Below are 27,551 nucleotides of genomic sequence, written 5' to 3'. Positions count from 1 at the left end.
TTTTGACGATGGAAGGATAGTGAAGGAAACAGGATTTTTCCGGACATTTGCCATCGTTCAGTGAAACAAAAAAATCAATAACACTACGTTTCGAGATCTGCAATCTGATCTCTTCTTCAGGTATATAACTAACCTAATACATAACTAAAAACTAGGTTAAAATAAACAAATCATACCAAAGCGTTGTAGTACGCATATGTTAGGAATCACAACCGCCATGTGTATCAACTTCACTAACTCTGAAACATGCACTCAATAAAAACTATACACAACACTAATCATTAAAACTGAACTGACTGAGTCGTAGGTGGTTGGTAGACGAATACAGATGTACAGTGTGACCTGTACTCTGTAGTCCAATCAATGACACATCATTTACAGGTAGTGTGAGTGCATGTCAGTTTACCGGTGACAGTCAGTTGAAACAGTTTGTGCGAGTGTGCGTTTACTCTTAAAGTTAAGTTTATTTAACAAAAAGTTTGTGCAGTGTTCGGTTGTGGTGTGATTTTGAAAACAGTATTAAATCATGTCAACTAAAAGATGTAAGCATGTTACACTTTCTTTATTAGAAAAACTAAATGTACTCAAGAGGTTAGATAAAGGCAAGTCTGTTCAAAATATTGGAAGTGAAATAGGGGTTGGCTTAACAACAATTAAGGACTGGCGTAAGAATAGAAAACAGTTTGAAAGTCATTCAATGTTAGTTGCTGACAAGAAAGGACTAAACAAATGTAAAACTTTGAAGAAGCCTAAGTCTGAACTTTTAGACAATGCTTTGTGGGTATAGTTTGAGCAGGAGAGAAAAAAAAGAACTCCATTGTCTGGACGGATCATAAAAGAAAAAGCGCTCATTTTGTATAACAAAATGGGAGGAGACAATGTTAGTCAAACATTTACAGCCAGTGAAGGCTGGTTACACCGCTGGAAAAAATGGCATGGAATCCGGGAAATCATCATTTCCGGTGAAAAGCTCTCAGCTGATGTAACAGCTTCAAATGAATTTGTGCCAAGACTCGAAAACATAGTTAAACAAAATAAACTGACACCAGACTAAGTCTATAACATTGACGAATCTGGTTTGAACTATAAGATGCTTCCTTCAAGAACTCTAACTCCACAAAATGAGTCTGTACAAGGTACAAAACTCGCTAAAGAAAGAATAACGATCGCATTGTGCAGTAATGCTAACGGCAGTCACAAAATACCATTGTTTGTTATTGGTAAGGCAAAAAAGCCAAGAACGTTTAAAAACATCAATATGGCTTTTTTACCGAAACCAAAAATCAGTGTGGATGGAATCTGCCCTTTTTAAGGAATGGTTTTATGATTAGTTTGTCCCTGCCGTTACAAAACACCTCAAGGAATAAATCTCCCTGTATGTGCAATATTGTTACTCGACAATGCAACATCTCGAAGAACTGGAAAAGGTTATATTTCTTCCTGCAAATGTAATTTCTTTGATCCAACCAATGGACCAGGGGATAATCCAGTGGTTGAAGAGGCAATATCGCCGAAAATTTATTGGTTCCATTTTGGAAAGGACGGAGGAAGGCAGCAACTTGATTGAGGCAATGAAAATGATCAATATAAAAGATGTCATATACTATATACAGTTGCTGAAGCTTGGGAGGAAATGCCAGCTTCTACACTTGAGAAATCTTCGTGCAAGCTGTGGCCACAAATGAAAAAAGTACAAAGTGAAACAGAAGCAGTACCAGATAAAAGTGGTGATAACCAACAAATAATGAAGGCAGTAATAAGTGACGAGGAACAAGATTTAGACACACGGACAATATTTAGGGATTTACAAACTTTACAACCGGAAATTGAAGCCTGTGACGTCAGCGAGTGGGTCGCAACAGCAGAAGTCGACTACACAACAGAAGAAGAATTAACTGATGAAAAGATTATTGAAACTGTAATGCAAGCAGATGACCAATTAGAAAGATGATGTTGATGATGAAGATGTCGAACCCACAACACGATTGTCACATACAGAAGCGAAAAATGTGTTTGATTTGGCCCTTCAGTATATTGAACAACGTCCAGTGTCTACCCCAATGGACATTTTGTGGATCCGAAAATGGAGGAATATTGCTGTTAAGTCGAGATTGTGGTCTGCTAAGCAATAGAACATTACAGACTTCTTTAGACCGACGCAAGATAATTAAATTCAGTGATAATAATCTTGCGATAATCAATGCATTTTTTAGTTTAAACTAAAGTTTGATCGAGTTTTTATGTCAATAAATGTTATCCTCTGACAATCCGACCTGTTTTACTGATCCGACATACTTGTCCCATAGGTGACAGATTAGCGGGGTTCTACTGTATATATGTGATGTTATTTTAAGCAACTTTTTGTGATGTCTCAACTTTGTTACTATTAATTGTTAATTTATTTATTGACTGATCTGTATTGACATACACAAAAAACTTAATGTTCATCTGTGTAAATAAAAGATTCATTTCAATTCAATTCACTTAAAAGCTATTTTTTGAAATTAGACGTTATATACACCATTGTGTTACATTTGCATTGTATTATAACCCAAAAGGTTTTGTCATACTAAGTACCAATCATCCTATATTTCCCAAAACTTGTACTACCATAAACCTGACAAAAATTATTTTCCTGAATTCAAAAACCCATTTCAGTTATACTCTACTTTTCCTAATACTTGAGATACAACTATTCTCTTTTGAAGTTTTAAATACATTCCAACTTTAAGAGAAATTTTATTATCTCTAAAAATAGTTGTCTGGAATTTTTTACAGTTTTTGAAATGTTTCACGTCCATATGGTGTATCAGCCGAGATAAAACTTTTGCATAAATGTGAATGGCCACCATCTAGAAACTCTAGTTTAATTATATACCGAGATTGGCCTGAATCAATTTGAAATTACACCAGTTATTGTATTCACAGTCCATGCTTAAGTCCTCAAATAAATTTTACAATGGGAGGGTAGAGCAATATTTTGTATCGGAGGGTCATGATCAACGAGGAAATATTTTCAAGAAATTCTCTATGTAAGTGGATGTAGCAAGTATATTTCTGTGGCACCTACCTAAAATGGAAAACTCACATCAGGTCTGAGTGTTCTTAAAAGACACCTACATTTCAAATTTTGTGCTTGATTGGTAAAGCTGATGCTTACACAAACATTTTTTAAACAGGAGTTTTTACTCCAAAGTCCCAACATGTATATCTTACTATAAAATAAAATTAGATTTTATCATCATAATATGCAGAAGTATATGGGAGATAAAGTTAAAAACTTCAAGCTTATGTTCTAGTGCACAAAATTATAGCGTTTAGTTTTGGATCTTTGGGTTTACGATACAAAATGTTTACAATTTGTACATAATTGTTTATTTTGTATTCTCATGACTAAATTAGTGACAAAACATTGCCTAGTCTTTCTCAAGGAACCCAGTGTCCTCTGGCTTCATCAGAGTTCTTGATTTTTTCTATATCAACATCAGGATACTTTTCCTTGATAGCTTCAAGATCGAGATTCGGGAACCTCCTCATTAAGCCTAAAACATGATTTGTCTGGCCCCTGGAATAAAATACAGGTTAACATTTGCAAAATGTCTCATATTAAATTAGAAGTTAGTTCAGAATTGCACCTTCTTTTCAGCACTGTGAAAGACTACTTTATCATCTAAGTATTATACCTGATTATAAATTACATATTGTTGTTACACACAAGAAATTTAGATGACAAGATTCAACAGCAATATATACACCCATAATAAATGTTTCCAAAATTTTGAAATTGCAACATTTGGATTATTATCTGAACATCAATCTTCCTTGGGGGTTGACACCAGAGTGTATTAAAAGAGTTAATTTTAATCTTAGTAATTGACACGTGAAAACACACACACACACACACACACACACACACACACACACGATGCTGGGAGGGTCATATGATGTTCTTAGCATTATTACTTCATTTATGGATGTCAGGAGCTATGAGTATATGTAGTCGATTCACTCATACTAAGTGATATTTATAAATCATTTCTGTACTACTACAAGTAACATTTCCAATAACAAAACTAGTTTTTAAACATTTACTTCATGTTCTATAATTCTAGGCAGTGATGTGTGTAGGTATGTGAACTTACTTTATGGATCTCCTCAATCTTGCGTGTTCTTTTTCTCCCAACAAAGCAAGAAATGTCTTAGTTTCATCATATTGATCTCTGAAGTTGTGGGTTTCTCTCCATTTAGTATTCAGGAACTTTGGAATTAAATGTTCACACATTTTGTAGAAATATGGAATTCCTGTAACAGACTTTATTAATACTAAAGTACACATTTATATAAATCAATTAAAGGTTGGACATGCAACAATATCAAACTTATTCTTGTTTGAGTAGAAATGTAGTTTTATGTAAAATTTTAAGTCTACAGATGAAATTTTTCTCGACATATCTTCTCACATGGTACACTTAACATTTTTGTTCATTACACTGGATATTGTATTAGTGTTTAAATAATAAAAGTGCACACAATTCACTATACTTATGTTGAGATAGTATGGCTACATGCGTTAACATATTACATGTTAAAATCTCGTGTGGTTGTACTGAGTTTGTTTAAAAATTTATTTATTCTAATATTTTCTCATTTTCATCATGGTTACCCATGTGACCAATGTTAACCCTTTTAGCCCCGGCGTCCGATATATCGAACAGAGGTGGTCTAGCTAAAATGCCCAACGTCCGATATACCGGACGTCTCGATAATTTAATGTAGCTGGCTAATAATATGTCCAAATGCCATCAGTTTCGGTATAGTAGTCGGTGAAGAAACGGGCTACATGCAAAAACAATAAACCTTCCAATTGGCATTGTATGTCGTCGTCATTGAGCGTAGTTTATTTGTCGATGTCAGCTGTCAGACGACTTCAGTTGCATTGTTGTTGTATGCTGACTTATAACCTCAATTAGTTTGCGTGATTGAAAGCGGTTGTTTTTCGTGTGATTTATTGTATTATTAGTAAAAAAAAACATGAGTAAACGTCGTAGAGAAAAGTTACCAGTGAGTGAAAACACTTTGATAAACACTATTATTGGTACTTTGGGATTATACCGACCAAACCCAGACATGAATCGTTATTTGACATTTTGCTTCTACTGATTACTAGATTAGCGTAGAACAATATTTCGTCAATATAAAACAGGAATTGTCTTATCGCAAACCCCTCCCCATCCTTAGACAGAGGTCAAAGTCGAGCGGTGTAGTAGATAACGTGATTGCAGAATCTCGCCGCCCGTTCAGCTGGTGCGTCGCTTTGTTGTACTTCCGTGTTTTACCTCTACATTTCTCCAAACACAAAAATTCAATAAAAACAAACATGATCAAACTAAAACTAAACTCTTTATTGAAAAAACACTCAAAACTTGTTTTTATTCTTGATCACACTCCGCCACCCAAATGCGAGTGCCATGCCTTCGCGCTGATCTCAACGAAAGAAAAACATCCCTCGAGATAGTACATATCAGTAAAATATCAAATTCTAGAGGATCTGATCAGAAATATAAATTGAATTGTAATGGAAAGGCAATTATGTACCGTGAAAATCACGTGATGCCGCGTGGCCTGTCGTAATCGGGATTCTCGAGAAAGATAAGATAACAGCGACAACAATACCAATCACAATGCCTGGAAATGCTTGTAATTTTGTAATTAAAGAGTTGTTTTTTCGTTCTATCATGTTTGTTTCTATAAATTTATATTTTTGTGTTCTTCATACTGGTGTGGTCGGTATAATCCCAAAGTACCCTATTATTAGTGGTGATTGTGCTATTTTTGAAGACAATGAATTGAGTTGTTTATATAAAATGTATATATTGTAAATATTATTTTATTTACTTTTTTGAAAAATTAAACAAGTTTTAGTCTTACAAACCATTACAATTAGTTTGTGTTATTTTACAATTATTGTTATTATTTCAAAAGTGCAAAAACAAGTATACATATCTGTATACTTCTACTGACGATATATATATATATATATATATATATATATATATATATATTTACTACAGAAAGTATTAAAGGGTTTTGAAGGTATATGTGTTATATTTACACGATTCAACAAACTGTCACGTATCCATTGGCAATATTCAGACAGCAAGAATGTAAAAAAATATTAGTTTCACGTACTTTTGAATACACTAATTATAGTAATATTTAATTTTTTTTAATTTTTGGTTCATTAAACTCAGATATTTCATTTTTAGTTTCATACTAGTGTTGTAAATAAAAAACAAGAAATATTATCAACATTTTTATTTGCGAGCTACCCTCCGCCACCCCCCAAGTACAGGCAATACTTGAGTCCACTAAGCTATTACAGAATTTAAGAATTAGTTATAAACAGTAAATTACCAAAATTTTAGGGGGTTAGTGAAAAGTTTACACTGGGGAAAACATAGTTTGTCGTGCAAGTAATATGTTATTGATATGAGTTCTGGTGCTTTCATTGAAGTCCGGGCCTGATGACAGATTTAGAGGGTGAGTTTAAAATCTTCTTTATCAAAGGACAATTTCAGCTGCATGGGTTGACGTCCCAGCCGCTCACAGACATTTAGAGTGTTGGTGTCAGTTAAAATCTTCATTATCAATGGACAATTTCAGCTGCATGGGTTTATGTCCCGGCTGCTCACTAACATTTAGTGTTGGTGTCAGTTAAAATCTTCTTTATCAACAGAGAATTTTTGCTGCATGGGTTGATGTCCCGGCTGCTCACTGACATTTAGTGTTGGTGTCAGTTAAAATCTTCTTTATCAACGGAGAATTTTTGCTGCATGGGTTGATGTCCCAGCCGCTCACTGACATTTAGAGTGTTGATGTCAGTTAAAATCTTCTTTATCAACGGAGAATTTTTGCTGCATGGTTTGATGTCCCGGCAGCTCACTGACATTTAGTGTTGGTGTCCGTTAAAATCTTCTTAATCAACGGAGAATTTTTGCTGCATGGGTTGATGTCCCAGCCGCTCACTGACATTAAGTGTTTGGTGTCAGTTAAAATCTTCTTAATCAACAGAGAATTTTTGCTGCATGGGTTGATGTCCCGGCTGCTCACTGACATTTAGTGTTTGTGTCAGTTAAAATCTTCTTAATCAACGGAGAATTTTTGCTGCATGGGTTGATGTCCCGGCTGCTCACTGACATTTAGTGTTGGTGTCCGTTAAAATCTTCTTAATCAACGGAGAATTTTTGCTGCATGGGTTGATGTCCCGGCTGCTCACTGACATTTAGTGTTGGTGTCAGTTAAAATCTTCTTAATCAACGGAGAATTTTTGCTGCATGGGTTGATGTCCCGGCTGCTCACTGACATTTAGTGTTGGTGTCAGTTAAAATCTTCTTAATCAACGGAGAATTTTTGCTGCATGGGTTGATGTCCCGGCTGTTCACTGACATTTAGTGTTGGTGTCCGTTAAAATCTTCTTAATCAATGGAGAATTTTTACTGCATGGGTTGATGTCCCAGTCGCTCACTGACATTTAAAGTGTTCGTTTCAGCTTAGCCGATTTCAGAATATTCAAAATATTGAACAAATATCTCAGACCCGGATGGAACATTTATAGGTATAGTATATTTCTTGTGGACTGTAGTTTTTTCCTCCAGTGAATGTTTTACTAATACTTCAGATTTTATGTATAGGTCACACTAACTTGGAATTTAGAATGATATTTTGCTGAATGTGTAATAACCATAGTTACTAATTTCAACAATTACATAATAAACATATTAAATATGAATATTTTACAATGATCTCTGTGGCTGAATTTGGTCATGAACATGATTCCGGTGATTTGGTGGACAAAGGCTTTGAAGAAGACAATGTTTTATTTTGATTTCTAGAATAAGTTTCTTAAATATTTCAACTGACTAAGATAAATGCCATATATAAGGCTGTAAACTCTCATAATTAATTAATTATCGATTTTGAAATTGAAGTGATTTGTGGGGAGATCAGTGTGAAGTAAATTGGATTTAACATTACTTCAGTTATGATGCAAGTCTAACTCCAAAACTCTGTAATTATTTAACTCTATCGCAATATACATAGGTGTGGCCACGCTTCTGGAATTCCTGGAAAGTCATGGAAATAAAGTAGGTCATGGAAAGTCATTGAAATTCAAAAGTTGGTCCTGGAAAATTTTGTGGTAGCTGTTTTAGGCTGGTTTTCCTGCTATCAGGAGTTGCATCCAAAGTGTTTGAGTCAATTTATGGATAGTCAAATCGCAGGAAAAATTTCACTTGAGCGTATTAAAATTGGTTATTTGGTGAACTTTGGTATTGTTGAGTATTTTCGAGACCTACTGGACAAGGAAGTCCAGGAATCATCTGCCTTTGTTTCTATATTGGACGAAAGCATGAATAAAGTTAGCCAGAATAGTAAATGGGTATTGCACTAAGGTATTGGGATCCTGTAAGTCATGAAGTGACCACAAGATATTTTACCTCTACTTCTTTGACTAAAAGCACTGGGAGCAATTTGATTTTAAAATTCAGAAGTCAATCAAAGCACATAAATGTAAAAAAAAACATTTCTCATTGTCTATCGATAGACTTAATGTAAATTTAAAGTCTGTGAAAGATCTGGAGTAGGAACTTCAGACTGAGAATAATGATGATGATCCTATACTTTTTATTTATAGGCACCTGTGGTTTGCACATCCTCAAAAATGTGTTCAAATCAGGGGCTAAGTGGAATCTAGTTAAATTTCTTAGGGCTCTCTACAATTTTTTTGAAGATGTTCCTGCCAGAAGGGAATTTTGTGTACAAGTAACAAGACATATCTGTATACTTCTACTGACGTGTATGTGGAAATATATGAAGAAGTGCTTATGCAGCAATACAATTAATTGGATATATCTCCTGCATTTATCAAGGAAAGTTCTTCAAATTTTGTTTGTGTAGTAAGAAATATGTGTACAACAAAATTGCTTCATTTTTCAGGGGCTACAATTTTTTTTTCTACCCTTTTAAGTATGTCCAAACTATAAAAAATTAAAAAATTAAAATTTTTTTTATGTATAAATACGCTAAAAAAAACAAATCATTCTGTAAAAGTACTTTTTAACTATTACATCTAAGAGTACACTTATTTGTGAACAATTTAAAACAAAAACCTAAAAGTTATCTTCAAAAATAAGAAAACTAGATGTATTTTTCCTCAATTCTGCACTACGGACCCTTATCGCCATGGGCTTTCTGGCAAGTCCATGGAAAAATGGCTGGGGTTAAAAGGGTTAAAGGGCTGTTTTAGACATTTTTCTCTTATTTTTACTAGATATAATTAAACCCTGTTTTATTACACTTTATAGTGCAAGTGTCACAAATTATATCCCTACAAAGTATTGAAATTCAGTTTAGTCAGTGTATTGAATATGAATAACTGTGATTTATTCAATATGGATAGGCATTCAAGACAACAAAACTGTAAGTACGTCGATATGCGTGTGTTCCTGTGTAATAATTACAGAATGAGAGCAATGAAAACAAAACTTACTAGTACAAAATACAGGTACTTAAACTGAGGACAATATTTTTGTTTACATCAAGGAAACTTATATTTATCTCATTACATCATTCAAAAAATCGATAAATTATAACATTCAAAAAGCCACTGTATCAATCTAAAGAGGAACAAGTTTATATTATTTGATTATTATATTATTTGTTAATATATAATAATTATATTATTAATCTCTAAATCAAACTATTAAAAAAAAACTTTGGACCTGTATAAAGAAAGCACTGCCATAAAAATTCTTTATCAACCTTTGGTACTCTAGATATTCTACAGCTTACATTTCTAGTATCATATCTTATGAAAGGGATCCGTCATTTTCACTTCTCAAAACAATTTAAGAACCTAACCATAGGAGTGGTGTAAAGGTAAAATTTTTATTTGGCATTATGGTTGATAAGAACTCTTCCTGGGTTTTTTATGTAGTGTTATTTATTATTTATTTTTTAAGTCAGTTTTGTAACGGATTGAGATCACGGTTTATAATTAAGTACAGGGACTGTCAAATCAAATAAAACACCTTCCAATAAAAATAGTGCATCAGCAAAAACATTAGGGGCACCGGTAAAGATTGTATAGTATAAAAAAAATCTATACTCCAGAATCCTGCTATAGGAGAAGCTACAAAACTCTCACCTACAGGCACTTGGCTAACCTGAACTTGTTAAAAAATGCTTAGATGGTCGTATCCGAAACATAAAAGAAAAATTTTGTACTATAGTTAATGGTTCCTAAAATTAATTTAAAAGACCTTAAAACCTTGAAAGTTGTAGCTCTATCATCATATACAGTGATGTGGATAAAGGCAGATAGAAGTTCTTAGGCTGTTAGGTGTAAAACGTAGACCTAACTGCCTGTAAATACTACATGACATTGATTGAATGAGTGCCACAAAAGCTGAAGCATGCCAATCTGTGACTTAGGAAGCCAGAAAGGTATTCCAGGTTGTTGAACAAGACAATAATGGATGTAGAGATAAGGAAGACCAGGGCTATGATCCTGGAATTTTATATCTAAGTACAGTTGTTGCTATTGTTGTCTCCAGTACGCACCTTTTCTCCATTAATGTTTCCTAAAAAAACTTTTAGGTAGATTTTGCATTTCCTGATTTAAAAAAATAAAATAAGACATTGTTTGTACCTTGAACGGTTTTAAAATATTACACAAAAATCTCATGAGAAATAAATTATTAATATATCGGTTGTCACAAAATCTATCTACTTCTTCCGACTGAGCCTGATTTAAGTATGTATGGGATTTAAGGCTAAAAAGCATATTTAAGAATTTTTTTAATTTTTGAGTGAAAGGCCGTTAGAATCGAACCACAGTTTTTCATCTTGCATGGTTTCAAGGGCAAATCTTTCCAGTTTGTCAAATTTATAATTCTCATTAAAAATGTGGTATCATCTGGATATGATATTGTTTTAAATTTTACAGAAAATGGTAATCATTAATAAGATAAAATAAAGATAAAAAAGATAGGTCTTAAAATTGACTCTTGTGGGACACCAACTCTGTAGGAACTTCTGATCACAACTGCCCATTAAAAGAGAGTTACTGTTTACACTTTGTAAATAAGATTTAAAGCATTTAGTAGTAATAGGGACATATCACTAGATATAAACTTCAAATCCATAGCTCTATTTATTCTTGAGAATCCATATTGCTTTTATATAAATGAAGCTTCATGCAAAATTCCAATTCTATGAGTCAATTAATTCTTAAAATATTGTACAGACAAAGAAGAAACATTTTGCCAGTTCCCTTGAGCTACAGGTTTTGTCAACGCTCAGACAAAAATGTTTTTACTATAATTATAAATAAATATGTGACTCACTGAAATGGCACAAAGAAAAAGACAGGAAAACAACATTTGTGAAGCAGCAGGTCAATTTCTTTGTCTTTCAACTTAAAAGCTTTTAAGGTATATTAAAGTTATGAATTTGTAATCATTTTATATGTTAACAGTTAGAGATAGTGCAATAAATTAGCCTTTACCGATCAGCAATAAACTAATATGATTGGCCTCTCAGATTCTCTGCACTGATTTATGACCATGCCTGTCCCTCAGCTCGGCGGGCCATACCTAGTGGCTCTCATTGTTTTGCCATTCAGCTCATCAGGCCATTATGTGTGACCCACTGTATTGTGCAGTTATAAAATTCAATCCTTATCCAGTTGTAGCTGGAAAGTCAATCTCTCGGCCAAATAAGAAACTAAATTAATATTTGTCTATTTGCAGCACATACTATACTAAACATTGTTTAGATTTATTTTTTATCCGATTGTTAGGGTGCTGTAGTGTATCCTATCAGTTTATTAAAATACTAGTGCATTTGATGGAGACAAAGGTCAAAATATCTGTTGATACTAAAAACCTATTTGAGACTGATTGTATTTTCCTTCTATGTGAAAAATTCCAGATTAACCTATAACTTAACCCTGCAACTGGCTTTAAGCGATTATCGACGCATTAACTACAGTTTCAAAATGGCACTAAGCTATTTTCGACGCATTAACTATGTCGTAATATGATCTCTCACAGCAAGTCTATTTTTACTTTGTTTGAAGTAAAACATACGTAAATCTAAAGATAAAGATTCAAGGTTTCATATTATACCATAAAACGCTCTATAGTTAAGTTAAATCTTTCATTATAAAATTCTAAACTTGGATGTTCACATTTCCGATTGCCATTTGTTTGCGTAATTTCCGAACACGCTAAAATTACCGTATGTTTGTAAAAATTCCCTATCGTGAGTTTACGTTCTACACGATCGTAAGTGTCGTCATTGAAAACAGTGTATTCTTGGCTTTCAGAAACATCTTTTCAATAGCCAGTAGGAAAATTAATGTTTATAAAATAAGCGTTTGAAAAGCTCGTGTTTTGTAAAATCCCAAAATGCCTAATGCGTCGAAAATAGCTTCATTAAATTTTGTTATTTTTGTTACTTTATCGTTGTCTGGAAATAGTGAAAATCATATCAAAACAAAGAAGAAGAATTGCTCTAAGCAACAGTATAATAGACAACGAAGACTATGAACTAGTATTTTATTTTTGTTCTGTTGCGCAATCACCGACTCAGCCAGTAGAGAAGAACAACGCATCGCATGGTTGCCATGTTGATTTCTTTGTTGTTATTACGCCATTGCCGGTATTAGTGTATTGCTTGCTATTTATTAGGATATTTTAGACATTTCGTTATTTAGTGTGTATAAATAAAAGTTTGTTTATTGTTTTTTTTTTAATTAGTGAAGTGAAAAATGTAGAGGTTAGGTTAAGTTTTAGGGAATAGGTTAGATTTTTGTGAAACTGAAAATAAGCCTATGTTCACGTAGGTTCAGTGTTTTATAATTTTGTAGACAATTTAATTTTAATTAAAATTAAATTTTGATTTGAATTTATGCAAAGGTATTTATTATAAAAGAGAAAAAGTTTTTTTTTACTTTTTCTGAAGGTATTAGCGTTTTATTTCTATGACCATCGCTTGTTTTATTTTTTTAACAAAAAAATAATATAAATAAAAATACATTGTTGTACATTTTTGTAAACTTCAATAAACGTACTACCTTTATAAATAATATTTGGATGAAAAGAAAATTGTTAGCTAAAAAAGTTAGGCATTTATTTCACAATTGTGACTTTTGTAAAAATTTAAAAAAAAGTTTGTTGCCATATAAAAATATCTTATACAATGTAAACTTCTATAAATGTCATATTTTTCTCTTCTAAATATATTTATCTCTTAGAAAAAAATATTTGTTCATCCAATAGATTCCAAAATGTCAAAATGGTATACATAATAGTGCTATACAAACTTTTTTCAGATTTTGTAGTTTTTATAGATATATTGTTCAAAAGTACCAATAAACTTCTTTTACCTAAATATTTTTTTTGTAATTTGTAATTGAGGTATATAAGCAAACTTTTGTATATTTTAGAATTATTCTAAAAACTTTCATATTACCTGAGAGGGTGCTATACATTTTGAGAAAAATTTATTCTTTACTAATATTTTTACGTTAATCTGTAAAAAAATAAAAATACATGAAATGATTCAACCTTTAATATTTTTTTGGGAAACTGCATTTATTTCTAAAGACATTGATGTTTTTAAAATGTTTTTATCTTAAAAAATAGATTAGCAGTGATTAAAATACAAAACCCTTACAAAATCACCAAAAAGTGCCTGCCATTTTGGGAAAAATGATGGCCAGTTCCAGGGTTAAATGACATATTTTTGGTTTGTTTTAAAAGCAAATAATAAATAACCAATTGATAAAGTTTCAACCTTGAAGCTAATAAACTTTTAGGTTATTTGAGTTTTTAATTTGAATTTCAATCATTTAAAGAGCTAAAATTCAAATACTGCCATTTAAATCTGAGATAAAGTGACATACATTGTTATGCAAGTACTGAGTGGTGGAACAGAGCCCAGCCGGCTACTATGCGTGGCCTGGCGAGCTAAGAGGACAACCACCTGAGACTCCATCTGAACTGAGTGAGAACTAAGTTTGCGCCATATTGTGGCCTCCCAAAGGTTCAATTGTAGATAATTTTATTAATAATTTTCCATCAGTTTTGAGTGTAGACATACACATTGGACTTGGAAAAAAGTTTAAAAACTCATAAATGTATTTTTCATCAGAGGTGAAAAACTTTGATAATTTTGAACTTTTCTGAATTGAAAATAAAACATCCCAACATTTGGACTTTTTAGTTGCATACCAGAAGATACATGTAAGCTAAATTTACTGCCATTTCTGCAGGTGATTCTGATGAATCAGTGAATATATTAGCGTGGTTGTATTTACAAATATTACATCAAAATGTTAGAAACTAAAACATATTCTAGTCTCATAAACCTATATTAGCTAGTCAACGGTTATCAGCTAAAATACAAGACTGGTCGAGATTTCTTCATAACAAGAAATTGGGAGCATACAAAAAACATGAAAGTATGACATGATACAACTTTGGTACTGACTCTGGATGAAAATGATAGGATAATATAATCAGCCAAACAGAAGAGTTGTTTCTTCCTCTAACACTTACCAATCTGGTTAGTTACAGTCTTCGCTGGTCTTATTCCTGTCTCACCAGTTTCTAATTCGTGGTAGGCTTTATTTCTTTCTATTACTACCTCCTCTAAATTGTGCATGCTTTCCTTTACCTGCAAAAAATAGTAAGACGAATATTGATATTAGAAGCAAAGTATAATTGCTATATGTAAGATTCAGTTTGTAATAAACTAATGTGTAGTTTTATTTAAATATCTAAAATGTATCTGGGACAATTGATTCAGGTAAACAGTTAGATTACTATTTTTTAGTATGAACATTGATACACATGTTGGTCTCACCTTATCAAGTCTCTCAGGATTTGGAAATACTTCAAAAGCTTCTTTGCATTCATGTTCCATTGACATCAACATGTTCCTTTCTTTTAAAAGCACATACCTAAAAACACAGTCTTTATAAGTAAATTTTTAAATTATAACCTTTATTACAATAAACGTGTTAACTATTTGTAATAAATAAAGACGAATAACTTTCTAAAGAATCGTCAGCACAAATCCATTACAAAGGGAAACTCTGTAATTTGTAGAGTAAAGATTTAATTTCTGATCTAGATATACATTGTTAATCATACCTAGAAAAATATGATGTAATGTGTGCAAATTAGATACACAACAAAAACAATCAACTGGAACTGGACAATAAAACCGTTCTATGGTATAATAAGACCACTCAAGGTTAAATTTAAATATAACCTCAGGTTCATCTTAAAACATGTATTGTGTTCCAGTTAGCTTTATGGTATTCCTCAGAATTTCACAGAAACTTGCACACTCAACATTGCTCCAAGGACAGGAGGAAGAAATGATATAGGTATAAGATATGGGAATGACAAGTTACGATATATGTATGGTAGATTAAAATATGGGTGGAATAGGTTAACACATTTACTGCAGCAAAAATACGAGGGAGGGTCACCGGATGCTGAAAATTTTTTCTGTCAAATAATCTTACCTTGTGTTGATAGAAGACGGGAATGATGTGTCAAACTGCAATTCCGGGGATGTTTCCATTTAAGAATGATGTCATAAGCCTGGGCCCACATGTGGGCCCCCCGCATATCCTGAGGGTCATGTACTGATGGAACTCTGACGCGATCTGAGTTTATTGATTGTTTGTACCGCACAGTCACTTATTTGCTGGATATAATCTATTACAGTTCCTAATTATGTTTTTTTAATGTTAAATACTATAAAGCAAAATAATCTGAAGTGTTGCAAACAATCCTTTGCATATGGTCAATAGATCCGTCACTGTCATTTTTGTCCATATTCGTATCTCTACCACTACTCAGACCAGAACAACTAGGCTGAGAAGGATCTATTTTGGTACACAAAAACAAACTAAACACTCACAATTAAAAAACACAACCATAAAAATACACAAAACTCTTAAAAGAAGTGAAGTTGAAAGTAGGCCCTCATAGGGGCCAGCCGCGGGCACCGGGGATGATTCTAAGACGTCACTGAATACACGGCTGCAAATCAACCATCTACTGCGAGTGGTGAGACCACACTGAGGCAATGTTTGACAGATGGCGCACGAGCCCCGATGTGGGCCCGCCGCACTGAACGGGTTAATACATGTGTAGGTATGACTAGGTATGTTTTTGTTATTTTTAGTTGAAAGCATGCAAAAAGTAAGTAATGACAATTCTTAATGAAACACAAGGCATGAAAGTAAGTGTACTGAGGCTCTTCCAGACTGGAGGATTTTTCCTGACATGTTGGCTAAACTGCCATGTTGCCTGATCCCTCCTCTCCACAGCGAGACCGGTTCAAGGTCAGTACATTGAGAACTTTGCATGATTCCAAATATTTTCTGATATCCAAGGGTTTCTGTGATGATTTCGTGTAGCAAAGATCTGGAGATATGCGGAAATATCGCAAAAAGTTCATCCACAGTCAGAAAGAGTACACAAAACCACATTTCATGCTTCACTAAGGTTGCATGAAAACTTTTAACTCTATAGATCATCTCTAGATGTTTTCAGACATACAGAGGGACATACATCATGCAGAAAAGAAATTGTTATATACCCCAGTAGGCAAAAACGACATTGTGTCAGCCTACTGAGCGATAGGCTGTAATGACGCTCAGCCAAATTACAAGTTGGACATCACAAAACTCCTTCTCGTTTATGTAGAAATTAAGTTCAATAGAAAATTTTAAGTATACAGATATTTTGCTACATGATACATTCATGTGAACGTATCAAGTTTCATAGCAGTGATCAAATAATCAAAGTTACAGGGAGGTTATGAGGGTACCACAAAGCAAAAGTTCGCTGAAATAAAATCTTTTCAAACACATTTTAAAGTTGACTTTTTACTTTATTAGTTATTTTCTTTTTACTGTATGGATAAGCTTTACACATTAATATACTCCTGTTACACCTGTACTATTGTACTCAGCTAGTTTAAAAATGTATTTATTCTGCTATTTTCTTGTTGCCATCATGATTACTCATGACACCAATGTAAAACATTTTCTAATGCTCATCTAAATGAGATAGCATTCAGATTGACAGAAATGAAATTTTTCCAGTCTCAAGAGTGATTGGCTTCGATAACGCTCAACCAACGATGTTGCACTGACAGACTCTGTGTACATTTCATTCCCCCAAAAGTGCTTCCTCTGAGATAGCTCTAACTTTCATAGTTCTTTCTAAAATCCTGCAACTCAGATACATTTTCTTTAACTGCTATAGTCTTGTACATTTGTTCTCTTGGTTCTAGCATACAAGCTGTGTTTAATATTCCCAAGCTTATAGTGCAGTCATTGAAGCATTGGTTGGTCCGAATTTTTTTACTGTGAACCGAATTGCATAAAATTTTGGAATTAGGTTCATCTTACCCTTAACTTCAAAAGTGAAAATGATTTGAACTCCGCAACCACCCTGGGGGTGGTTGCCACCCCTTCTCGGGAGTGAACTTATTTTTTTCGAAATAAACCTCGGATATCGATAGAAGGCCTAATTTTAAGCAAAAAATCATCTATAACGTTTTTCGAAAAATCCAATACTTTTCAAGTTATTAGCAATTGAAAATTCGCAATTGTTTCACGTTTTTCATCGGTTTTTTTGCAAATATCTCCAAAAATATACGTTTTTTATCGAAAATTTTATAAGGAACACAATTGTAGCAGGTAAAACAATAAACACTTTAGTTTTTTATAAAGTATTTTAAGTGCAATATTAAGCTAGATATTAAAAATCAAAGCCGTTTTTTTATTTTGTCTGAAATTTAATCGATGTGGTCAATGCCATCTAGCGGCGAGCATATGCATTTTAGGCATTTTAATAAAAAAGAGTTTTATAGTGCTTGAAATAAGCTTTAAAATGAGCACTATTAAAAGTCTTTTGCACGTAACATAAGTGAGCTGTATTGCAAATAAGAGGAGCATCTAATGTTTTTTCTTTTAAATCAATGGGTTTCATAAGTGCCATTTCCACAAAAATTAAAATTAATCGTATTTCCGCCTAGAATCAACTTTATTATGAAGAGTTTAATAGATTGTATCAGTTTTGGCTGCTTCAGGACACATATTTTTCAAAAAAAGTCACGATTAAAAAAAATTTCAAATTTTTAAAAAACCACATTTTTTCATAATATCTCAAAAATGACGACACATAACGAATAAAAATGTAGGTATGAAAAAATGTAGGTATATTTCTGACAAACAATTTGGATTTTTTTTATTTTTCTGTAAAATAAAAATTGACGGAAATATGATTGTTTAAAGAGCGCGTGCAGCGCAATAACAGCCTCTCTTAAAGCCCTTTAACCCTTCACCGTTTGAGAAAAAGGTTTTTTTTACTATATATTGCAATGAAGGATATTGTAGCTCTCTTAATTACCTTTTACAATGGTGTTTTTATTAATTGTGATAGCATGAAAATTGAAGGAGTTATGGTCAAAAAACTTATCATATTTTTTTACTTAGTAACTGAAAATTTCGGACTGTGAATATTTGGAGCAATGTGAAAGTACGCAGTATAATAATAGAGACCCAAAACTATTGTAATGTGTATGTATATACATAATATGGCTCATATATTTTGGAAACGTAGGCATGAATACATACCAAACTTTCTTATATGTATATATAACACAAATGAGTAAATTTTTGTATAATTTGTAAAATATTTTATCCAATAAATGGCAATTTTTTACTCTAAATTAAATTATTTTTAAATAATATGTAATCATATATATTTACTGTTTTAATTTAGGGGTAGTTTTAAGGGTAGAAAAGCTTAAGAATATGATAATCATTTTCGAGAGTGTGGAATAATATTTAAATCCTTTTCATTTTATCAAAAAACAAATTTTAACAATTTTTTTATCAAGGAGTAGTTTTTTAAAGGGTTGAAAGGGGGTTAAAAATTGATAATTTATTATAGAAAATATAAAATATTAATAACTCTATACTTACATCTTTTTATATCATACCAAAGTATTTTTTTGTGATTTTTTCAATTTAGGGGTTGTTTGCAAGGGTTGTAAGATGTTCAAGGGGTTGAAAATTATTTTAATATGAGGTAAATTGTGTTATAATACACTTTAAAATTTCACCACTTACTATTAAACATGTTTTCTAGCGATAAAATGGCTCGATGTCGATTTTTTCCATTAAGGGGTTGTTTACAACCCCTTAAAAATAATAGGCGGAGTTCAAATCATTTTCACTTTTGAAGTTAAGGGTAAGATGAGCCTAATTCCAAAATTTCATGCAAATCGGTTTCACAGTAAAAAAATTCGGAGGTAAGACCGTATTTTTCGCTTCAATGACTGCACTATTACTTTTATAAAGATATCTATAATTCCAGAAGATATTTAATCTTGTTCAGTTAGTCTTGTTTCTTGAGCAGAGATTACATTTAGTGTTAAGTTTATTAATCGATGTGGATAGGTATGAAGAGGAGGTAGAATCCAATGTTGGGACTGTGGTACAGTCAATTTGCTAATTCTTTAAACATTTTTGCAAACCGTCAACATATTAACACATTCACGATGACGTGTACCCCATTGGGTACATGCGATCTTTCACAACTGTAGCCATGAACCAGGTTGGATACACACCGGGCTTTTGTAAAGTGTGTCTTACGTCAGATGGAGTACACTTAGCAATGAATTTCATTCATTATTGTGTTAGCCTGTCTTAGTGGTTTATTAACCCTTTCCACGCCATAGACAGATATATTAGAATGGTACACTTTGACCAAAACACCAAATATACAGTTATATCCGATATCATAGATTGTCTCGGAGAGTTTTTTAGTTCACAAAATGCCTTAGAAATGACTGGTGCACGCTTTTTCTTAATGCAAACTACACAAACCTGCTTATAATGCGTGCCATAATTTATAAATACTAAATGATTTCTGTAATGATATGGTTATTATTATATAAAATCTTAGTATACTTACTTTCTAATAAATCTAAGTAATACATAGTGTAACTTTACAAAACGAGTAAAATTTGTTTATTTTATTGTCATTTGAATCAAAGCAAGTTCCTTACAAATAAAACCAGAGATATGGAATGGTTGTCATTTTTGTCAGATATTTAGATATAACTTACAACATAAACAATTTTGATATAATCAAACAATAATGACCAAAGTGCATTAATATGTGGTGGCTATTTATGTCATATAACATTACATATTAGAATATATTATTAGATTTATTAAACTGTATAATATAAAGTGTTTATTGTTTTATTGTGTGTAATTGGCATATACAATAAAATTGCTTTGATGTTGCACAATAAAACAATCTAGTAAATTAAAGCAATTAAATTATAAATATGATGTTTCCTGTTACTTTAATCATATTGTTTGTACAAGGTTACAACTACAATAGGCCTAATAGAAATTAAGTTAAAATTTAATTTACCATAGCTTATGAAGATCGGAATTACTTTTAATCCGAAGTTCATCTTTTCTCCAGGACCTTCCAACTCTAATTGTATCTTCACCCCAATTCTTCTTATCGTCAAAGAACTCCATTAAATCATGACGAGGATTTGTAGTACTGAGTGGTTTAGCAAATACAACATGGAGGCTGTCAAAATAAAATACAATGCTTTATCATTTTTTAAATAATACATACATTATACAGAATTGGTTGGAAAGTAAAGATGTGAACATTTTTGCAAACAATAGGGAAGTTGCAATTTTAATATTGGCTGCTCTGCCATGTATAGTCTGATCTTGATTGTGGCCATAGCAAATCTAACAGTGAGTGAGTCTACTTAAACTGTTTCCAACTCAAACACACTAAAAAAACCTACTAGGTATGAACTACATGTTATTTTTCAAAAAATCATTTGGTGTATGGTTTATCGATGCTTAAAACTGAATAATTAGAGGAAACAGTGAAATAGGTAATCAATTTAAATAATGTGATTAGATATTCAAGATGATGAGACACTGGTGTATATATGACATGTAGTACTATGGGCCCACATATGTGAAAAATGGAAGACATTTTTTCCAGATATAGTTGTTTTTGTCATGTGAATCTTATTAAAGTAAACATAAGTAAACATGTTTACTTTAATAAGATTCACATGACATTGGGGTGTCAAAAAGTGTTCTGTTTACTACATATGCAGAAAATGTATATCATCTATGAGTTTTCTGACAATTTCAAAGTAAACAGTAGGCGGGCAAGCTCTTCTTGAAAATTTTGAGAAAAGTTATCATTGTTTGGGCTCTTTGGTCAAAAAACACAGTCTTGACATTGGACCAAACAATAATCATTTGTTCACCATACTTAACTGGTTTTGGGTTGAAAGTTATTGTCTGATGACTATAAAGTGGAGAAATATTTCAATATATGTCTTTTCAACCTAGCACGAAAATTCTTTAAATAATACATTTTGAAAAATTACTCTTGGAATACACAAAATGAATTAGAATAAACTGGGAGTGTGCAGAAAAAATTAAATCATATGTACATTTATAGAATAATAAATATAGCTTCAAATTTGTATCAATCCTTTTACCCTTACTTTCTATACACACATCCTAATAATAATATAAATGCTAAAGTGCCTTTGTATGTTTGTTTTGCTTTGATGTGTAAACTATTCAACTGATTGTACTAAAACGTTACGTAGACATTCTGGTATGTCTATAAGCCTATTCTTATTTAGAAAATCCCTCTGGGCTATGCCCCACTGAACTCTTAAGTTGTGAAATATTAATTGAAAGTGCTTGTTAAATGTAACTAACCAACTGTTTTGTGTAAACATTGTTTTATGATAGTTCAACCATATGTTTGATTGATTTAACCACTATTTGAAATTTGTGTACATTTATGGTGTGAAAGCATAGAATAAACTTGATAGTAACTACACTTCTTATTTCAAACTTTTCTGCAACTGCCGTTGAGCATTAAGTAAGAAAATATCCATATAGTAGATTAAAAAGTTTTAGTGAAAATATACTTTTAAACTGTGCATTCTAGCAAATATTAAGTATTGAATGTTAACCCTTTGGGTGCCAAGGGCCGATATTATCGGCTCACTATATTTAACCAAAGCGTGCCGAGAGCCGATATTTTCGGCCCTTTACGTTTAACCGAAGTGTGCCGAGAGCCGATATTTTCGGCCCATTACGTTTAACCGAAGTGTGCCGCGGGCCGATATTTTCGGCTTTGCGATTATATTATTTTTTTAAATCATATAGTAAGCGAATCTTCATAACAGATACATCAAACGAAAGGGGAAGAGTTACTTAACAAATTGATATATAATTTGTTATAGTATAAGGTCCAGGACAGTATGTGTCAAGTGCACCCGGGGTTGCCACCTTGACTGTCTCCCCCGCCACGAGTGTAAATAGACTGAACGTTTATGTAATAATGTATATATTTTATATATAGACATTTCTTTGCATAGTTTTTTTTATAGACTTAGTAACATTTTTCAATAGGCCTATGCTATAGACTATATGCACTAAAAAATAGTGAGTAATTGAAGATTGGACTTTTTCTGCCTTTCAATAACTGAGGGTGAGTAAAAGCAAATAATAGAAAAAAATTGGCTATTTGTCATGATTTTATTTTTTGTGAACATGCATTAGGGTCCTAACCAATGTTTTTCAACCATCTCAATGCTAGTTTAATAAATATAGTTTTGTTTAGAAAAGTCCTTGCAATAACATGCCCTTACATTACATTGTCAATATTTTAACATTATAGTCCAAATGTAAAGTTTTATTAAAAATTTTATAAAACTTTTATTTCTCAATATTTCTTTCTGAAATTTTCTATATTGGTTCATAATTATACATACTAATGTAAAATGTAACATATGTTTACATAAATAGTAAAATAATATAAGTTTTCTAATTAAAAAAATAAAAAATTTAAAAAAAATTTTATTATTATTATTTTTTTTTTTTAGTTTACTTATTTATATTTTTGGATATTATCATAAAACTTTGTTATTACATAACAGTATATTTCATAACCTACAAAACAAAACAAAAATTGTCCATTTATCAGTATTAGGATAGGAGTTATACAATTTTTAGTCTAACATAACAAAATAGCTGTTTTGTGCTTGGCACACTTGGCTGTTATAGGCCATTTACCACTGGCACTCAGGAAACACCCACAGCTCACATGCATGGCATTACTCAAAACGAATCTTGAAATTTGCTTGGCATCCAAAGGGTTAAAGAAAAAATTACTATCTACTTTTACTATAAATTTTAAAAATGTTATAAACCTGTCTTTTATATATTTTTTCTTGATCGGGAAACAAGGTAATATCAACAATGGAACAATAAATACTAAGACCATAGTAAATTGCAATGGCCATTAATATACACTTTTTGACTGATTTTCTTGATAATGGCAACAAGGCAAACTCAACATTGGTGTCATACATATATTTCACTTGTACCAGAAAAGAGCTCATACAAGTGCAAAGCCCACAGAATTGTGTGTGAAGCCAGGTAACTTCTGGTTGTATTATAATAGGTATAGTATTTTGTTCTAGTAGTATAATTGTATTACAACATGACTACATATTTTCCTATCAACTAGTAAAATCCCTGACTTTCAGCCCTATTAATTCAAATTCTGCGTTTTGCTTGTGTAATTATAACTATGACAATTGAGATGCTAAAGAAAGAGGATGTGATAAAAATGGCAGTGTACGAACTGTAAAAGCGTTTGCAATGGAAGGTCTTGTAAATATCGTAGATAACCTTGAAAGTGAGTAAGCTCATCCACTTCCACTGCAGATGATAATAATGATCGTATTCAAATAACTATGAGTGCCATTGCCTCTGAACTGTAACCTACTGATACAAACTTTGAATTGTCCATGGGTATTCACAGAATTCATCATAATAATTTCAAAATGCCTAGTTTTTTACAAATATTTCAAACATGTTATTCTGTGAAGTAAAGAACATATACTGAAGGAAGTAAAAACATATGGCCAGTGACATAATAGATAAATATTACAACTTATTGCAGAAAATTGTGGCTTTTGTTAAGATGATCTACAGTGCTCACATAAAACTAAAGCAATACTATATATAGAAACCACTTCATCCTGGTAAGAATGCATGATAATGTTTGTTTACAGTCAAAGTCTGACCTTTTGGTTTGTTCAATTTCAAGCAACAGATCTATATCAAGTTCTATTTATCACAAAAATGTAATTGCTTTCTATTATTATTAAGTGAATTTTATAGATGACAGAAATGCATGAAATGTTTTTAATTGTGCTATGATAACATAAACTAAGTTACATTTCTGGTTAATTTATGGTGTTTTTAATTAACTTACCTTGGTAGTTTGAATAAGTTTGAATTGTAATGTGAACAGCATTTCTGATGGGCCCACAACCCTAACTTACATCCTTGTCTTGTTAAAGCCATGGTACAAGATAGTATTTCATTAGTCCTGAAATAAGAATATTGAAGTAGTTAAGATTAAGTGAAATTGGTGAGTTATAAAACACAATATAAAAAATAGTTTGACAGGCCTACTACCAAGTATTAATGGGGTTTCCAGATCTGACGGAACAAACTCTGAAATGTTCTGATTACATTTTATTGCAAATTTGTAAATTTTGTAAGCGAATTTGGGGAAAAGATTACTGAAGTACAAAAATCATGAGTAAACTACAAATAATGTTCCTAAAGTAATATCACTTACATTTGATGTACTTATTCATCAATGGAAAGCAGCCGATTTACAATAAAAAATTCAGTAACCAAATCATTAAGAACTATAAATTACAACTTAAAATTAAAGTATACCTAGAAAAAAATAAAAATGAAAATTAATAAGTAAATAACAAGAATAAATAAAATAAACTTAGATGTATTTAATAGCAGGATAATACTTAATGTTTACAAATAATCTTCAGAATAAAGCATGTCATAAATCAGCAACAGACCTAGACATGGGTTTAAAAACATTTGTTTTCAAATTCGCTGGATATTGTTAAAGAAGAATTCAGATGGAATATGACTCCCGAGTCTGAAGACTCTTTCCAGAGGACTGTTACAATAAAAGTTGGTGAAGATTTGGTATTCATTGGGTCTGTGAAGTCAGAACAGCCAAGAGATCTGGCCACTGCACATGGGCAATTCCATTGGTTATCTTCACGAACAAAAGCATGCACCGAATCAGTTCTCCGTATAGGACATCAACAGAAAATTCCACATAGCACATAGGCATGTTGGACCTCAACTAGACAAATAAAAATGTACCATGTAATGCCATACTCCAGAAAATGTCTTACAAGGGAACAATACAGGGATAATAGAACAGTTAAGTACAGTACTCATGCTTCTAAAAAATCTAAAATCTATTTGGGTCAAATGTTGATGTTTCCATTATTAAGGTTGTTTTAAATTGTTCATCAAACAAGTTTATTACTTAGATTCGGATTTAACGTATAATTACTAGCCTATTTAAGTTATTGCACTTGAGTTATTGAAAAAGTTGATAGGCTTTCGAAACAATTTAATTTTTTCAAAGTGGTTGTCAAACTCTTTTTGCAGTTTGACATTCCCAGAACGTCATTTTTGGAATAAGTTACGGTACTGTTTTTTTTTTTTTGTCCAGAGAAGCTCTTAGATGTCTCAACATGAAAAAGTTCAAAGATGCTATATAGGTAGTTCTAGAAAAGTACGAACCTTATTTTGAAAGCTTTTACTTGCCACTTTATAACAAAATAGAAATTTTTTATTTTAAAGATTCAAATTAATGAGTTAGTGTACAGTAATGACTGGTATGCCTAATGTTATTAACACGTTCACTGTTGCAAAAACCAATTGGCATACTTATTGTAATGAATGCGACAGATGCTATTTGACATTTTGAGCAGGAAGTTACTTCACAAAAGGTCAACACCTGATCTCAAGCGATTAGCCTTGAATATGGTTTGGGAAATTGATCCAGTGCGTGTCGTTTCCATGTAATATATTTCATAGTTTTCCAAAATGAATAATAATAGGAACTACAAACCCTGATCCAAATAATTTTTCAATTATTGAAATTGATAAAAAAGTTATGGTTCTGCATCTGAATCACCAAATATGCAGTACCATAGTGGAGTTAGTTAGAGGCTAAGTGATGAAAGAGATTCAGAATCTGGAATTGAAGCATAGCTTGAAACAATAAATAAAAGATAACAATGAATTTGTAACAAGAATAAATTAATTACGAGATAAGAAGACAATGACAGTGTGGGTCTCCCGGGATCCCATCAAGCACAATGGTATCACAGAAACTAATGTGGCCCTCCAAAGGCACCACCTAACACCATCGGTCACACAACACTTAAATTGGGGTGTTAATTAGGGTATTTTCACAAGACAGCTGCATGGAGATCCCTCCTGAAGGTGTGAGGCGATGGATCAAAGAAGTCTACATCAGAACATACTCCGTTGCTAGTTCTCAACATCCTCCGTATCGCGCTGTGGTATGAGTAGTGATAGAGTATGATAGGCTATTGAAAAATCCTTTTTTAAATAGGCACAATTTGCATGCTTTAGATCATTTTCATATTCTTGAACTCTATATTAACATATTACTTTAATTTTAATAATAATAGGCAACTCCAATTGACAATACCATCATATTGTACTCTACCACTAGCCTATTTATAATGTATGCTAATAACGTGGCAGTACTTAGGCTACTACTACTACTATATTTTGTTTATGAAATAGCGCTAGTCATTAATTGAAAAATGCACTATTTTAAAATTTCAAGGAAAAACTTCATGACTTGTTCACCGAAAAACGCCTTTGAAGCAGTGACCGTGTTAATATTTATAATAAATCAGTTAGGACTACCTGATACACTTTTAATTATAATGGCAATTGATGTAAAAAATAATGTGCTAAATACAAATACAACTTACTTTTTCAATCATCAGAGAAACAGTTTGTCTTTAGAAGAAAAAATACAACTGTTATAATAGACGTTTTAGGTTAAGTTTAAGATAAACATGTATTTTTTTAGTTTTTTTTATCTAAATGCCTTACGGCTGACTTGGCATTACACCATGAAGTCAATTTTCACTTAAAAGAAGGTTTTGCACTGGTTTCATCTGCGATTGCCTTCGATCACTATTTCAATATTATGCTATATGTTTCTTTTTATGGTTGTCAGAAATCGATTTATTTCCTTATATAATCTTTCATCAAAACTAGATAAAATTGTTTTGAGTTTTTCTGAGGTATCATCGTCAGGTATTCTTCTAATTTGTTGGAAGCATGAGTTTCTTGCATATTCAAATTGTGGACATTTCATTAGAAGATGATCCGCTGTCTCATTTACTCCTGCAGTGCAATTTAAGCACAGAGGAGTGAAATAAAGTTTCATTAGATGAAGAGTTTTGTTAACTGTGAC

The 27,551-nt window shown here is 32.1% G+C and overlaps 1 protein-coding gene across 1 annotated transcript; it reads right to left on the bottom strand.

The window, feature by feature from the left end:
* Positions 1-3,352: 3,352 nt before the first annotated feature.
* LOC124360273 (39S ribosomal protein L47, mitochondrial) lies at positions 3,353-27,217 on the bottom strand. The gene is made up of 7 exons (XM_046813730.1): positions 27,061-27,217; positions 24,468-24,584; positions 20,550-20,717; positions 14,932-15,028; positions 14,625-14,742; positions 4,143-4,302; positions 3,353-3,565 (listed from the first exon to the last, which is right to left on the bottom strand). Exons 2-7 carry the CDS (start codon positions 24,557-24,559, stop codon positions 3,427-3,429), a joined length of 774 nt encoding a protein of 257 aa, XP_046669686.1. The 5' UTR covers positions 24,560-24,584; positions 27,061-27,217; the 3' UTR covers positions 3,353-3,426.
* Positions 27,218-27,551: the final 334 nt, after the last annotated feature.

This window comes from Homalodisca vitripennis, chromosome 4, assembly GCF_021130785.1.
Source record: "Homalodisca vitripennis isolate AUS2020 chromosome 4, UT_GWSS_2.1, whole genome shotgun sequence".
In the NCBI taxonomy this organism is placed as follows: domain Eukaryota; kingdom Metazoa; phylum Arthropoda; class Insecta; order Hemiptera; family Cicadellidae; genus Homalodisca; species Homalodisca vitripennis.
This window is presented reverse-complemented; position numbering and strand designations above follow the sequence as displayed.

Coding starts and splice junctions, on each gene's coding strand:
- LOC124360273 (XM_046813730.1), bottom strand. CDS start 24,559: ATGGCTTTAACAAGACAAGGATGTAAGTTAGGGTTGTGGGCCCATCAG. Junction 20,718..24,467: donor AACTTATTCAAACTACCAAG/GTAAGTTAATTA, acceptor TTATTTTGACAG/CCTCCATGTTGTATTTGCTA. Junction 14,743..14,931: donor ATCCTGAGAGACTTGATAAG/GTGAGACCAACA, acceptor TATTTTTTGCAG/GTAAAGGAAAGCATGCACAA.